Genomic DNA, 17,198 nt, shown 5'->3' with positions numbered 1-17,198 from the left:
GACTGAGCTTCGCTTCTTGGGTGTCATCCTTTAGGTCACCCAATGCCAACACAAAAACAAACCACAGAATGCATATCACCACCAAAGTTGCCAGAGTGTAAGAGTAATTTGTAAACATGAGTTAACAGTAAATTCTTGCATATAATTTTGAACGTGTCACTGCAGCATGGCTAGCTGTGGAGATAAGAGATACATTATCTCTGTGGAAATAATTTGAGATAAGCAGCGGTACATTTTTGGAATGAAAACCATTCTATTTTTATTTGGACTTTTATTGTAAATTTTAGTACAAAAATAACCAGTGACAGGTGCACACCTTTGAAGAGAATGTGCACCTCTTGGAATGGTTGGTGACAGATACACGTTAACTTTAAAAGAGAGTTAACTGTCAAGAATAATACTGGGATATTTCTGTAGTCTGCACATTAGTAATTTTTCCTTAAAAATCCACTTTCAAGCTGCGTGGAGAACTTGCAACAAGTGGCAATCTCTATAAATTTTACTCAATCCAGTAACTTATCAGAAGGTTTTAGTCTGTTCTTACAAAGTCCAGTTCCTAGTGGATAGGTGTTTACATGAATCTGTCACCAGTACTTTTCTTACCAGGCAGACCAGAAATGTGATTACTGTCAAATCTATTTCCTTCTTTTGGAGGCATTCTGTCCACATCACATACAAGACAGACAGACCAGGGCACCCGGTGGGACTCTGCTGTCAGATTTGATGAGTAAAGATAGTTGAGTCTCCAGTAACATTTACTTTCAGGGTACTGTCAGCCAAATTGAGTTTAAAATCATCGTAATAATAAGCACTACCATATATACTTATGTGTATATATATATACGTGGAGAATATAAATATATATATAGTTTTCTTTGGCACTACTTAACTGCCATTGACAGTCTTCATATCTGCTGACTGGTGCTGGCTTACAGATAGGACACTGAGAATCGAGTGATCAATGCCTCTGTCTGCTGGGTGTGTGCGGGTGCCCACAGGAGTTAGCTGTCGAATCCTGCATCATACATAACTCTAAGCAATTAGGAAATATCATAGGAAGTTATCAACTTTGGATTTGGCAGATGCATTTTTGTGAAACAAATACATTTCTTTACTTTGTTAGTCACTTCACCCCTTAGGCAAGCCCAAGTCTGCTTGTAAACAAACTTGTCAAATGGCTTTTAAATATTTGAACAAGCACTGGCACAGTAGGTCGGAACTGTTGGGTAGTTTGGAGAAGTCTTGCATAACAGACCGAAATACCAGGTCTTCCTTCCAAAAGCATTTGCTATTTTGAGTTAGATGCTGCTCTGTGTCTTTGCAGTGTCCACCCCTGCCTTTGGAAATGGCTGGCACAAATCTTTTTTTCCTTCCTGCTTGGAAATCATGGAAAATGGTTCCCTCTGACAGAGAATGTGGATAAGTGCCAAAGGAGTGCTAAGAGCAGTCCCTTAATGGAGGATATTTTGTATCTGTTGATTGGTTACTCTCTGCAACCTTTCACTGGCACTTCTGTTGGATTACTTTCCTATTGCAGAACTGTAAAATTAAAATAAATTCTGAAATTGAGTGCAATCTAAAAAACGTTGTTAAACCTTCAAAAATAGACCTGATTTTGGTTTTTTTAATTATAGATTGAAAACTGATTGATGCTGCTCCACTACAAAATAAACATTATGTATGCTGGTCTTGTAGGTCCATTGGAGATTAGATTCCTAATTAGTCACTGAATACACGGAATAGTCAGGTTCTTTAATACAATAGATTGCTTCAATGAGCTTTGTATCATGACAGTGGTTTCTAATACTTGATTTAGGTACTGAATAAGGTCGGTCTGTGTTTATACTGAAAGAACTGCTATGTGAGAAGGATATTCAGTGGCAACTGGACAGATTCATAAGTGTCATCCATTTTGTTTCCTTTTTTAAAATAAGCTCTATTAACTAGTATAGATACCTTTTGATTTTAGTACTTAGTACATGCTATAGGCCAAGCTTCTGACACATCAGCCTAATAGCAGACCGATAACTCCTGCCTGGTAATGATAGTTCATTTTCACCTCAGTCTGAGTCGCTCCTTTGTGGATTTTGGGAGTGGAACTGTATTTCTCAGAGGTATGTTGTAATAGTAATGAGGCTTTTGTAACTGCCATGTTTTTGTAAGTATTTGAGTGTGTTTAATACTAGCTTTTATTACAGATAGTTAAACTGAGTCACATGCTTAGGTATGTACATACATGTATGTACGCACGGAAAGATGGAAAAAGATGAAGAATATCTTAATTTTAAAGATGAGAAATATTTATACGTATAAAAAGATCTCTATTCGGCTTTAATGGAGTTGAGATGAACTTTGTGTTGTATCACTGAGGTTGTGCATCCCGTATTAAACCTAATACTTGAACATTATTTGTGGAATATATTTTCTCACCTTTGTGTATTTTTTTGTTGTTCTTACATCGGGCTCAATGCCAGCATTTCCAGTACCACTGCCTGTAGATATTGGAAGCTCCTCTGTCAGTGGGAAGGACCTCTAGTTATATCAGAAGGAATGCAGACTCTTGTCATTTCTCTTTTTGTGCTTGCTGTTAGGATGAGGTCTAAAAAGTGTTTATATCCTTCTCACTGTATCTAATATATTAAAAATAAAAATTAAAAAAAAAAACAAACCTGCGACTGATTGTAAGGGAGATAGTCTATGCAAAAGTAAAGAATCTATTTCAGACTGTTTTGGGTAAATTCTTCCAAACTGTATGGATTTTCTTTCAGCTGAAAATGTGTTTTCATTGGAACGTTCTCAATTACAGAAGTGAATAAAAATGTCTCTTTATTCTACCCTTTCCCGGCCAGCAAGAATGCGATGTAATTTCCCATTTCTATGGCAGTAATCTCCAACTTTCTTACAGCCCATGAATTGATAACAAATTTCCAATGGAAGTACATGCTGCCATGAGTGAATGTCTGCTGATATGGAATTGCTTTCATGTCTGTTTGGGTGATCTTCCATAAAAGTTTCCTTTTATAAGTTTGCTTGTTGCAGCTTATAATTCTGCTTTGAAACAAACAAACCAAAAATAATACAAAAACTTCCTGGTAGAAGAAAGATGTGATCAATGCCAGCATTTGTATTCAGGATGCTGGCTTATAAAGCAATTTTGAATATTGCATCACAAGTAACTGATATTGTGTCAAATTATGGCATGTTTATTTATTTATTTATTTTTAATCCTCTTGAAAAACAACATAAATAAGCTCAGAGTGTTTCTTTGGCAAGCAAGCACTTTCCTCAGGCTAGAAGCAAGTGTTTCAGAGGAGTCCATTTTAGAGACTCTTAAGCTGAGGTTACCTTTTAACAGTCCTCTGAGAAACCCAGCAAAACAAATATTGTGTAATTACTGTTCATATTTTCTCCTATGTTGTATAATATATATAATTTTTTAATTTTTCTTTTAAAGGCAAACCCACCTCCAGTTCTGGTGAATACAGATTCTTTGGACACTCCAACATATGTAAGCATACATTTCCTTTCAATTACAATTTCGTATAATGCGAGTAGCTTAGATCTTTTGTTATTGATCAGTGATGCTTATTTTACCTTACAGTACGTGGATTTGTTAACTTTGCTGAAATCCTTAAAAAGCTGTTTTACAAAAAACAAACAACAATAACAACAAAAACACCCAGAAACAAAATGTGTAGACTGTAAGGGGAAGGTTCTGTATGGGTACTGCTGTGTGACAGTGCAACACAGTGCAGAATGCAGTTCGTTGGATGCTGAGCCCCTGAAATCTCAGAACGTGTATTTCTTCAGCTGCACAGGAAGATGCTTTAATATTTAAGGTGCCATTTCCATTGCACTTTTCATAAAACACTACTCAATGCAGTGGCTATACTTAAGCTTATAGTTCTCAACATATTCATAGAAATTATTGGATCTGTGCAGAACAGTAAGTAATAAGTATAATTAGGTGGAGGCTCAAATCTGTGTTCTGCAGTATGTGGTCTGTAGTAAGAGCAGCACTCAACACTGGCAGGAATAGACTTCAGAACATGCACGCATGTTTGACATGAGTGTCAATTTTTCCTTCTGTACATTTCTCCTACAGTTCCTTATGCCCTGCTTCCTTGTTTTTTTTAAACAGTGTTAATATCTGCACTAGCTTATATTTTGTTTTCTTTCTAGGTGTTAGCAAGTAAAGCACAGATTTATGCTTGCTAAGTAAAGTAAAAAAAAAAAAAAAATTAAAAAAAGAAAACACCAAAACAAACAACAACCAAAACCAAACAAAATAAAGAACCTTGCTCTTGTCAGAAGCATTCAAGCATGTGTTAGTTGAAGCAGAAGACAAAAGATTAGTACGGTGACATAATTGGCTCATAAATGAGTGCTTAGTATGAATAGCTTGCCTGAATAAAAGATGATAGCAGCAGTCTGCAGTGTGTGGCTCTTTTAGTGATGTGGCACGGATGGTTTAGGAAAGAATACTGAAAGTGGGGTGTCTACACACAAAGACTACATTGGGAAGAGAAGTGATTAATAAAAATGCTCTCACATTTCAGAAGACCTGGGCAGAGCAGTAAGTAATAGCAACAGAAAGTAGGACTAAAAGAGCTTATAATTTTGAGTGTCCATTTGTTATCTAAACTACCAGTTTGCAAACCCATACCTAATTATAGTCTAACCAACTGTGTAAGTATAGGAGGTAAAGAACCTGGACATATCTTTCTAGGTTCCCTCGTAGTTACATGGTACGTAACATAAAATCTTATCTGTGGATAACTGCATTGTGCATCTGTGAAACTGTGGAAGATTTACTGCTAGTAGGAACAAAAACCACTTGAATCTAGAAAGTCATCAATGAACAAATATTCAAGAGCACAGCTCTTGTTTTCTGAATTATAGAGCTGCTGAGAATCATAGAACGCCTTGGGTTGGAACAGACCTGAAGAATCACCAAGTTCCAACCCCATGGTGTGTGCAGGTTGCCAACCTCTAGATCAAGCACCAGCTCAGGCTGCCCAGCACACCCATCCAGGCTGGCCTTGAGCACCTCCAGGGATGGAGCAGCCAGAACCTCTCCAGGCAGCCTTTTGTCAGAACCTCACTGTCCTCTCCATGAAAGACATCCCCCTGTCCTCACAGGCAACGAGCAGGACATGGGGCAATGGCCGCAAGTTGTACCAGAGGAGGTTTAGATTAGACATAAGGAAGAACTATTTCTCTCAGAGAGTGGTCAGGCACTGGAATGGCTGCACAGAGAGGTGGTGGAGTCGCTGTACCTGGCAGTGTTCAAGAGGCGTCTGGATGACGTGCTGTGTGATATGGTTTAGTGCTGGTGGTGGCAGTGGTGATGTGGAGATGGTTGGACTGGATGATCTTATAGGTCATTTCCAACCTTGTGATTCTATGATTCTGTGATTCTAATTGAAATCTTCCCTCCTTTAGGTTAAAATCGTTTCCCCTTGTCCTATCACTGTCTGCTGGAGTACCAATCGGTCCTCAAAGAAAATTGCTAGTCTTCCAGTGTGGCATAATTACGGCATTTGCATAGTATATGGTGATGTTTTCTTTCATATAGAGAAAGACCCTGCAAATATTGCTTGCCTCAGCAATACAAGATCGTTTCAAAACTTCCAAAAAGTAGAATAGGACTGTGATTTTTATCACTTCACATACCCTAGCTCTTCCTGTGCTAATGCTTAATTCACTAGATAAAATCGATTTGACAAGCATATTGACTGGGGAGCTAAAGTAAAAGATAAAAAATGATGGAGATTCTTCTTTACTCCCATTATCTGGAATATATTTCAAATTTGAGTTGGAGTTCTGCTTAGATCCATTAGACTTGCTTTTTGTTGACGAACAGGGAAACGATTCATCATCCTTGTTTATTTAAAAAAAATAAAAAGAAGTCAGGTGCTGATCAGTCATCGTGAACCGTTTCCCCGTTACAGGTGCTGTAATACTAGACAACTGATTCAGTTAGCACATGGCATTTTTGTAGATAATAGTTCAAGGACTAAGCTAACATAAAAACATCTTGATCACAGTGGCTTCTTCGGTGTTGTTGTAGTAATGGATCTGGTTTCATGTATTCCGAAGGTCAAGACCTCTTCTTTTTTAATGGAGAAATATCATGTGTTAAAAACAGAGTATCTTTTCCATTGAACAAACTATTAGGACATATCATTTTTGAGGTACTGTGCAAAGAGGAAGATAATGATCTGTTAGGTCTGCAATGGATATGGGTTGTATTGCAGTAAAGGGAGATGTAATTAGAGGCTAAGAAAAACTGTAGTGAGGCGTAAATGAGCCTGATACTAGGCAGCCTGTGAAATGATGGAGTCTTCAGCTCTGGCTGCTGAAATAAAAATGGAATAAATTAAATTAAATATGTTTTACAAGCATGAGAAACGCTGTAGATGTGATCTTAATTTTGTTCAGGGTGAAGTGGGAGAAGCAGAGTAAGAATGGAGAAGATTCTTTGTAAAACAATTACAGAAATGTTATTTCTTATCTTGCTTAGTATTGCTTCCTAAAGTGCTAAGCCATTAAAAATGGTTAAGATTTTTGGCATTTAATTGTGGGTTTTTTGAAATTGAGATACTAGTCACTTGTTCTTTGTGTCCTACTTCTGTAGGTAGCAAAGAATGGGGACATCCTTTCTAAATTGTAGGTAACAGGGCTTCTCTTTTCTTCATGGCTTACTATGGCTTACTCCTAGGAGTTTTTCTCATCAAGAGTTTAAAATATTATTTTAAACTCTTCTGTTTTCAGTCCTGTTGTGATTTATTGGACTATAGTGTATATGTATGTAACAAAAGGGCTTTATTCATTTCCAGTGAGAAATACAGTAAAGCATCAGTATTTGATTTTTCTCTGGTTTGTGCGGAACAATAGTTTGAAAATACTGCTTTCTTTTCTCATACAATTTTTCCTTCACACTACAATCCCCTTTTTTTCCTCACTTCTAACTTGCTATATAGCCTGAGGAACAGCAAGAGCATTTTATTCGGCAAGTCAGAAATAGGTTTCTGCTTTGCAGGTTCCATGGAAAACAGTCTGCTCATGGAACTTTACATTTAAACTAATACAGGAAGTGTCTCGATGATGCATGAACAGAGCGGTGTGAAAAATCACACTCCTGAGCTCACTGATCAGTGCCAACCAGCTGAGATTTGGTTTGGAATGAGCTGCCAGCATAGCAAATTGCATTGTAGAATGTATAAAATTCTCTAAGTCTTGGTTTTGTTTCTTTATAGGTCAATGGCACAGATGCAGATTATGAGTATGAAGAAATTACTCTTGAAAGGGTAATATACTAAATGTCTTCCTGTTCTTTGTTGTCACGTGGGGTTTATGACACATAAATATGAAAAATCAACATATTAAAAGAACTCTAAATTTGTGATATTAAAATATTTTTATCAGATAAATTATATAAATTTAGTTTTATATTGAAGCAGATATAATATTTTTTCTCAAAAAAAAAAAAAAAGAAATATGTAATTTTTCCCCTTCTACCTTTAGGGAAATTCAGGACTTGGCTTTAGCATTGCAGGTGGCACAGACAACCCACATATTGGGGATGATTCAGGTATTTTCATTACAAAAATTATAGCCGGAGGTGCAGCTGCACAGGATGGAAGATTACGGTACGATGACTTTCTGTATCGGGTTGCTAAATGTTTATTATTTGTCAAACAGTTGATAGAACATTTTCTCTTTGCTTCAATTATCATATTACATTGCATTTCAAACAAGTTGAGCTTAGCAATTGCTCTCTTGTATGCTTGGTTTCATTCTGTGTCTTATTTTTTCAGAGATACTGCATACCATCAATACATACCATGTTTTTTGTTTAAATTGATAGAGTACTTCCACAGTACCCCTCATTTTCTTATTTACATAAGGGGTGATACTGCTACTTAACTACTAGTAGGGAAATGTTGATTCATCATTAGGCAGTAGAAAATGATATTTGCAACTTGATTTGAAGTTACATATTAATAACAAATTGCATTTATGAATTATTTGAAATTATGTATAAATCTAGAGCAGTCTCTCAGTAAACTTGTATAAACCAACTAGAGGAAAAATAAGAAAAGCTAGTTGTAAGCCTAGCTTTTTTGTGTCTTGTTCTCTTCAGAACTTGCTCCTACCTTATTTTGTGCAAATGCCCGATGACTAAAGTGTTTTAGTCTTATTAAGCTTATTTCAAGACTTTGTTTTAGCCTGTTTGGCACTGTCAGAAGATACATCTGGCAGAACTTAGGGACAAGTGGGTCAGACATTCTACTTACTGTAATGAGAGCTCAGTGTTACCACAGCAACACATTAAAAGGAAAGAAAAGCTAGCACTTAAATAGCTTGTGGAAAGCAGGAAAGGAGCTTGACTTGTTCACATCATGGTTTAAAACTAGTGAATTCTCATTGTGTAATGCCTAGTGTCTGACTTTCTTAAGTTCTTTTTTTTATGGCTCTAAATGAAAGGTAGTTTGTACAAAGTCATCTACAAAATTCATGTTTCATCTAAAGAATACCCTCTGAAACTGTGGACAAAATATTCCATTTATGTGTTTTCTGGTTTTATATGTCCTTTGTTTTATTTTTTAAGCGTTCATGTTTAATTTTGTAGCATTGTTTTGAATTACTTTAATTTTGAAGCAGAATCTATGTATCTGACATGTTAACTTTGTTTTAGTGTATTTTTGGTAGAATGTTGGACTCTTAGTGAGTGTGCTCTGCTATAACACAACAGCTGAACATGAATATTGCTGTCTCTAGGGTTAATGATTGTATTCTACGAGTAAATGAGGTTGATGTTCGTGATGTGACACACAGCAAAGCAGTTGAAGCATTAAAGGAAGCGGGATCAATTGTGCGATTGTATGTCAAAAGAAGAAAACCAGTGACAGAAAAAGTAGTGGAAATAAAACTTGTAAAAGGCCCTAAAGGTATGTTGGAAGCATAAAACTCCTCAGGAGATGGATAGAGTTGATGATAGATTTCTGCATTTAGTACTTAAAGAACACATAACCTTGCATGTGAAATTCTAGGAGATGCAAAATAATGCAAATTAAGGCAGGCATATCACAAATTTTCATCCATGTTTGTTCTGGAGCTGTTCTTATAGAATGTATTTTTCACTGAACTTTTAAAAATGTGTGTTGTTCAATTGCTTTGCTGATAGTATTTAGCAAACTTCAAGTACATTATAAACGGGAGTGAAGTATTTAATGTAAATTTCTTAGATCTTTGATTGATTAAAAAAAGGTTTAGTGTATTCTTTTGTGGATGTGTTGGAAAACAGTTTTTGAAGCATCAGTTATGATGTTATAGCTTTGCTTTGTGTGTCTTTCACAATGCATGAAGATAATCAGATTTTCAGAACTTCTGTGGATATTATAGCTTTTTCCAAAATCATAGCGTTTACTTTGAAAGGCATCCAGTATTTCTTCAGCTGCAGGCTAGTATTTTTATGTGTATTTACTCATTTCTGATACAGGTAGCATTACTATTCATACAGTCATTTGAATCTAGGGGATGCTATAAGGTTTCTTGAGTAATGACTTTATCTTCAAGCAGGTCTTGGTTTCAGTATTGCTGGCGGTGTAGGAAATCAGCATATACCTGGAGACAACAGCATCTATGTAACCAAAATAATTGAAGGAGGGGCAGCCCACAAAGATGGAAAACTTCAAATTGGCGACAAACTTTTAGCTGTAAGTAAATGCAGCAGGCTTTTTGTGAGTATTTACTTTTAGACTCAGTAAGGTCACGACTCAGTTTTGATTAAGCTATGTGTTAGTGGAGAACTGTGCAAAAATAAATATTAAAAAGAAGATTTCAAATCTGCGTTATAGGAAGTGCATATCTGTGTACCAGTGATAAAACAAGAATTTAAGAGTTTGCTTTTGTACAAGTAAGTTGATAGTCTAATAAAAAGAGAAGTTGTAGAGCAGTTTCAGCAAATGTCTGAGGCAGCATAACACAATTTACAGTAAGAGCTCAGCTTTGCACAGAATCTTTTACATAGTTGGGCCAATTGTGTCTTTGGTACACGAATCATAGTGAACACTCCCAGTGCTACACTGCTTTAAGAGACTTCAGTGAGTGTCATATGAAAACCTGCATTTTTTTTTTAATTGAGAATTGTTTCTTTTTTATATTTAGGTGAATAGTGTTTGCTTAGAAGAAGTTACTCATGAAGAAGCGGTGACTGCCTTAAAAAACACTTCTGACTTTGTTTATCTGAAAGTTGCAAAACCCACCAGCATGTTCATGAATGATAGTTATGCCCCTCCTGACATCACAAACTGTAAGTTCAGCTTTTCTTTGTGGCATATTTTTTTCTTTAAGGCTTTAATATACTTCATTTTGGTGCTTTAAGTTTAAAGCTTTTTAAAATTAAGCCCTCAGTGTTACATAAATTTGATCAAAGATGGTTGAAGCAACAACTGTGGCAGCAACTGCAGAAGCAACTCACCTCAAAAATGCTGCTGTTTGCTGATGCAAATTCCAGTACTACTGTTAAACACTTAATATATCAGAAAGATTTACTCTTCAATAGCTTATAATAGCTCATATAAATTTTATTGAATATTGTGAATACTTTTTACTCCTATATTGGAAAATAAGATTTTTTCTATTAATCCAGACTGACCTTTTGTTCAATTGCTATTTCATTCACTCTAGACTTTTTTTTCCCCTATAACCGAATATTCTAAAGTAGGACTGAGGAAACCTTTTCTTACTCATGAGCAGAAAGAATTTTCAAATATGTTATTTGCCATCTATTTATTTAATTTGGTATTTATCCAATAATAAAATGAAAAATATGTGGACTCTTCTTGAGAAGCACTTGTACTCATTTCTTCCCATAAGTTGGTTGTGGGGGAAAAAGCAGCATGTTTTTTTACTAATTTTAGAGGTTTTATTTATTTATTTCACTGTTAGGTACAGATAATAGATATCAAATACTTAGCACTAATATATTCAGGTAGTACCTCATATGGAAAAAGGAACACTTGGAATAAAGCAGTGATGTAGTCTAAACCAGTACGTAATGAACAATAACAAAAACAAGATAAACAAAGGCTAGAAGTACCTTGTAAGCCTTAGATCACTTGTTGGTGATAGCTGCAGTAGATTTAAACTATTCGTAAGCCTATTGAATTGCAGTGTGGAGATAATGAAGTTTTGTGTCTTGACTGTCGTATTAAAATGATGTTCTTGAAGGTTCCATTAACTGATACTAAACTAATTTTCAACCTTCATCCTGTTTTATGCTATTGTCAGTGATTAAGGAGCAGCCATTTTCCCTTATGGCATCTAGTTTATCTGGTAATTCAGCCTTTCCCACTGTTTCTGTGGGAAAGAAAAAAAGAGCCCCTACCTCCACATCAACGAAAAACTAACTTGGTGTAAGGTTCACTGACTGGAAATTCGTAGTCTCCTTGGGGTGATAATTCTGTTTTTATATTCCTACTGTCTGTATCAATAAGTACTTCTAAAGAAGTATTAATTCTAGCAGCATGCATAAGGCATAAGGGCATGCTGCAGGCTTTCTTCTTATGCAGAGAATAAATTTCTCCCAACTGGTATATGAGCTGGTGACTCAGTTCATTGAAGTTAATTGCATCATAGCATAAAGTCATGAATCCCTACTGCCCAAATATATGCCTGTGCTGCTCACTGCCCAGATCCATCTTTGGTTTTACTTATGTAGTGTTTTTTTTTTTTTTTTTTTTTGTTTTTAAATAAATACTCTATCAGAGACATAGGGTAACACAATGCTCTGTACCTGCTGATATAGTGCCTGTACTGTCTGCACAACATGAACTCATAGAAATAGATTTTGGGATCACAATCATTGATGCCATCCATCTCTCTAGTAGCATTTACAGCTAAACAGATTTGTGTGTTCCATAGTCATAACTAATGGCCTTCTGAAATAAGTCATATCAGTAGGGAATGTAAGTTACCTCAGTAATCTGAATATAAATGTTGATGGTTAAGTGGATCCTGGAAGGAATGTTGAGTAACTTATTTGTATCATTGAGTATGAGTTCAGAATATTACTGAATAGATCTAGAACTTGCTATTCAGAACCACCAAATGTAGCTGCAGTGAGCATGTTGTAAAATATCACAGAGACAGGAAAGTGTCTACTCCTTTCTGGAGTTCATAAATTATTTATTTCATGTACAAGCCTCCTTTGAAGACATTATTCATGACGCACTTTTGCCTTCTAGTAAATGTTAAATTATTTGTCTTGTGCCTGTGCACACATGTGCTTGTGTGCATTGGTGCGATATTTCCTCTGTGCACAGAGAAAAAAAGTAATGAAAGATAGGGAGTAATCAGCTTCCTCACTGGAAACATGGATGCTTTGTGATTGCTTAAATAGCGTAAGTAAGGGAAGAGGAGAATCTGTAAGGACAGTAAATGGCAGCATAGTTTTAATTTTATTTCCATTTTGGAGATCGTACTTGTGATGAGTGTGAGCAGTTTGCAGATATTCCATTTTCCTGTTGAACAGAATTGTGTAATATGCAGTGGAGGTGGATCTGCATCTGGGCACAGAATTTCTCCTTAAGTGTCTTTAACTTTTTCTGTCAAAACAAGTTAATTTTATGTATTTAGTTTTCTTTTTTGTTCAAAACACAATTTTGTTATCACTTACTGCACTAATAGTGTTTATATTGAACTTTTGACCTAATTTGGGATTCAAAAAGTGATGGCTTACTTTTATTTCTATCATGTTGCTTGTGATTGTTTTTCAGGTATGATATCCAGCTAAAATAGTTTATGAAAAGGCACAGGCTCTGTTCAATTTCCTCTGGAATTCCATAGAGAGCCTTTTATGCCAGGGTAGATTAGCTTCCATAGCACAGCACTAAGGATGCTAGCTTTTAAAAAGGTATACTGGAATAACACACTTAATTACTTGTAAAAGCACTAGCTGATAAATTACCTAGGCATTTAATAGTGCATTTTAATGCTTGCTGAAACTCAGTCTAGAAAATTGAAAACTCTACTGCTGAGCCAAAGAAAAGAATACAAAGCAATCTGATATCAGATTCTATGCAGGCACTAAGGTAGTATATGATTCCCTACCTGAGAACCTCACTTACCAGGGCATTGATCAGGGTGATAGAATGTCTGTATGTGGAATTTACCATGCAGAATCAACCCAGCGTGGATTGAGTGGCTTGAAAGCTAGCTATTTACCAAACCTCTCCTACAAAAATTATGTGAAGAAGCTTGTGTATAACCCAGGTCTTACTGGGAAAAATTTCTCAAAATTATAGTATATTTTCCATCTGCTGTAAGGATTAAGCTGCTAAATGTTTCTAGTGTGTCTAAGTTTTTCTAGGGTTTTGTGGCTCAGACAAAACTTAGGCATGTCATGTGGAGGACTGCTCAAGACTCATGGCCTGTTGTACAAGAAGTTACACTAAATATTTGTAACACTCCATTTAATCAATGCAGCTGATCTTTGCAGTACAGTTGAGTTTTTTGCACAAGCTTGTATGTCTGTCTCAGTAAATTGATGGCTATTACCTTGAAAACAGGAGGTAGAACAATCCTGCCTTTGTTTCTTAATGTGAGCTGTTGGCTGAGCATCTCTACCAATACCTATGCTTTCATTTCAAGATGACTGTCTTCAGTGTTCAGGAAACATAACATCTCTTCTTGTTTAGATCTGATAGTAAGAATAGCCTAGAGTTTCTCAGAGATGCTGGGATATTCCACATCAAATCTCTAGAAGAAAAAAGCAAGCTACTTGCCAGTTTTGAATAAGTATAACATGAAGTCTTACATTTTGTTTTTAGGAGTCACTCCACATAATATTTTGTTTCAGTCCCAACAGCTTTCTCATTCTTGTCTTAATGCTTATTTTTATTTTTCTTCCCCTTTGAAGCTTATTCTCAACCAGTGGACAACCATATCACTCCATCTGCTTACTTAGGACAGTCCCTTCCCCCAGCATCTCCTGGGCGATATTCACCAATTCCAAAGGGAATGCTTGGAGATGATGAGATTACCAGGTAATGAAGAAGAAAAGCTACATTAGTTAACCACGGAAGCTCAGAATATGTGTTTGTGGGAAAAATGCTCATAAAGATATTTCAGAGCATAAATGCATCCATTTCTTACAATTTAAGTACTGTTTTAAGAATCAAATTGGATGTATTTTAAAAAAATATACATGATGTATCATTCTTGGAGTAGTATTAAAATCAGAATGCCCTGCCAAAGCGCTTTGTGAGTTGACTGAGCTTTTTAGGATGGTAGAATTAACAGACCAGAGATTATTCATTATTTTAAAGCCAGCAATATATATATTTCAGACAAGGGTTTATTTTATTTTGATGGATTAGTAAATCCAGGATGGCTAGAGAGCTCTTAACCTTTCCCATTATCAACCGTTCAGTACTTCACTAATTCAGCAGAAGACTGCATTAATTTTTTTGTTCATCAATACAGCACATCTAATTTTGTTACTTTTCTCTCCTGCAAGTTGGGAATGTTAGACTGTGTTTTCAGTGTGTTGATGCTGAAATCTGTGCCACACTATTGTCTAATATGGGTAATGTCGTTCTGTTTCTGAGATGGGGTCTACCCAGATTAAAGCATAAGTGAGGTGGTTAAGTTGCAGAATGAGTTTTTGTGTATTAGAAATGGAGACGGCCTCAGATACATCTTTGTATTTTTTAGCTCGTGGTTACGTGGGCACGTTTGCCACAATGCTTCTGTCCTTCTGATGGTATTGCTGATGTTATAAGTGTACAGCTTTTCTCAAAATTACTGAGATTTTTAGGCTTCCTGTGAACTGTAAGGGCTATTCAAGGAGGGCTTTAGGTGTTCTTAAATTACCTTCCCTTTTTCCACTGCTTTCATCCCAGAAAGAGGCTTAGATATGTTGAATAACATGTAAAAAGATGCCACATACGTATATTTCTCTAACTGCAGCTTATCTGTTGTGTCATTGTGATCCAGAGCAATATATGTAGGTTTTCACAGTGTCATACTGTGAAAAGATGAATCCGACATCTGATAGAGGATAAAATTTAGGAATTTGATGCTAAATTGATCTAAAAGCTAGTGCAGAAATGGAGAAGTTTGAAAAATCGGACTAGATTATATTTTTTGTTTTGGAAAAAGGCAGCATCTTGGTTTGTCCTATAAATTAATAATTTATTTCTCCAAATATTTAAGAATGTCCATTAATTGTTCTTTAGTGCTCTCTAGTGATTTTTAAATGTAGTGCACATTTTTATTATTAGAAGTTTTCTGTTTCTGAAATCATCCATGCTTTTATTCTACTGGATAAAGCAGCAGATTTTTGGAGGGAGGGTTTCTGCACTACACGTTGACTGGCTGTGTCTATTGAATTCAGTCTTCTGTCTTGATCAACATTTCTTCTTTCGTTTCTTGATCCAAGCCAGGAAGCCAAGAATTAAACAACTTGGTTTGGATTTAACTTTTTCAGTTACAATTTCTGTAAATAAATTGCAAATATATGCGAGAGTGTTACAGTTTCTTTTTGCTATTTTTTTTTTTTGTCCAACTAGAATGGAATTAGAGCAGCAAGGACATACGTTTTGTTATTAACTTTTCCATTAGAATTTAATTGATAAAGTTTCAGTTTTTATTCCCGTTAGATTGTTCCAGGCTCTTGAATGATATGGAAAGTATTAAATATTGTCACGTAGTGCTGAATAAGCAGCAGAACAGGAACTTAGAATATGTGCATATAAATGGATAGTTCAGCTCACCTAGCAACGGGAAGGGGTTTTTTTTTGCATCTACAAGCAAAGTAGAATAATAATATATATATATAATATATAGAAAATATAATAATAGAAACTATTTGAAAATATAACTGGTTAAACATACAGTTTTTGAAATGTGAATTTTCAATACTTTTTCTCTCATATGACTTTGCTTCTCTATTATTTATTTCAATTTCATTCATGACTTGTGACTAAACTTTGGCGTTCCTTCCTTTCATCCAGGGAGCCTAGAAAAGTTGTCCTGCATCGAGGATCAACGGGTCTTGGTTTCAACATTGTTGGAGGAGAAGATGGAGAAGGAATTTTCATCTCTTTCATCCTTGCAGGAGGACCAGCTGACCTCAGTGGAGAACTTAGGAAAGGCGATCGTATAATTTCTGTAGGAATCTTTGCTTCTTTTTTCAAACACCAGCAACAAAAAAAAGTTTTCCCTACTTTTGATACTAATGACAGATAATACAATTTAAATGTAAATAATATCATTAATTAACTGAGCTGAATTTGAGGCAATGGAACAGTTGCCAGTGTATTTCTGAGGTATCTCTGTGGATGTTAGTCTGCCTCAGTTTCTCATCTCTATCTGAATGAAAATGACACTATTCCATCTCAGATGTTATGCAGAGTGTAAAATTCTAAGTCTTTAAGTTATTTTTACTGATATCTGAGGGATGTGTGTGTGTCTAAATGGAAAGAATGCAGGTTTCAGAAACAAGCCTTCTGATGAGATGGAGACATTTAGCAGTGGTGTCTGAAAACTATTGCTTTACTCCCTGGATTAACTGCAGAACTTCCCATTGGTTTTAATTGCACCCATCTCGTACCTGTCTGAGGACTTTTCCTGTGTTAGTACTGAAGGTCATAAAGATCTTGTGTTTCTTCCTGAAATGACTTAATTTACAAACAATTTCTCAGAACAGTTACATTGTGTTTTGGTAGATATCTAAGAAAAAAAAAAAATTGGCTCTGCTGTCATTCAAATTCTGTTAATAAAGTACATCTTTATTTTAACTTGTAGCAGTGAAAAACACTTTTGGTCTACAATGGGGCACATTTCTGCTTCAATTTTTTTTTTTCTTCTGACACCTTTTAAAATGGCTGCATTGAAAGCATGGAGGATGAGGTCTGTTACTGAATTTTAAGCGCAGTGGTCTGTGGGCGTGCTTTTACTAAGGAGCTCCCTTGAAGTCCTGTTGTGGAAAAGTGATGTGAGCCATCACAGAAGGCAGCATTCAGTGCACGTCCTTAAAAAGAATGAAAAAGATCTTAAACAAGAAAATTGATTTAGCAACAATAAATTCATGAAGTGATATACTGTGATTATTTGTTTCTTAACAGATGGTTGTATGCAAGAGAGGATTCACTGCCTTTTGATTTCAGTAAAGATCACTAATT

At 35.7% G+C, this 17,198-nt stretch overlaps 1 protein-coding gene across 21 annotated transcripts in view; it reads left to right on the top strand.

Moving 5' to 3' along the window:
- The window catches only part of DLG1 (discs large MAGUK scaffold protein 1), a 131,174-nt gene that overhangs the window by 78,978 nt on the left and 34,998 nt on the right, over positions 1 to 17,198 (top strand). For 12 of the 21 annotated variants that reach the window (XM_052686800.1, XM_052686805.1, XM_052686797.1 and 9 more), the window contains 8 exons: positions 3,455 to 3,508; positions 7,263 to 7,313; positions 7,531 to 7,655; positions 8,788 to 8,957; positions 9,589 to 9,725; positions 10,177 to 10,321; positions 13,931 to 14,057; positions 16,029 to 16,185. In XM_052686800.1, the coding sequence (XP_052542760.1) occupies positions 3,455 to 3,508; positions 7,263 to 7,313; positions 7,531 to 7,655; positions 8,788 to 8,957; positions 9,589 to 9,725; positions 10,177 to 10,321; positions 13,931 to 14,057; positions 16,029 to 16,185 (966 nt within the window). Of the gene's footprint in view, positions 1 to 3,454; positions 3,509 to 7,262; positions 7,314 to 7,530; positions 7,656 to 8,787; positions 8,958 to 9,585; positions 9,726 to 10,176; positions 10,322 to 13,930; positions 14,058 to 16,028; positions 16,186 to 17,198 lie in introns of all 21 variants that reach the window. The other 9 variants (XM_052686794.1, XM_052686798.1, XM_052686793.1 and 6 more) reach the window with 1 other exon arrangement.

Source organism: Tympanuchus pallidicinctus, unplaced genomic scaffold, assembly GCF_026119805.1.
Source record: "Tympanuchus pallidicinctus isolate F22 unplaced genomic scaffold, pur_lepc_1.0 scaffold22, whole genome shotgun sequence".
Classification (NCBI taxonomy): domain Eukaryota; kingdom Metazoa; phylum Chordata; class Aves; order Galliformes; family Phasianidae; genus Tympanuchus; species Tympanuchus pallidicinctus.
The sequence above is the reverse complement of the archived record's forward strand: the minus strand, read 5'-3'. Positions and strand labels throughout refer to the sequence as shown.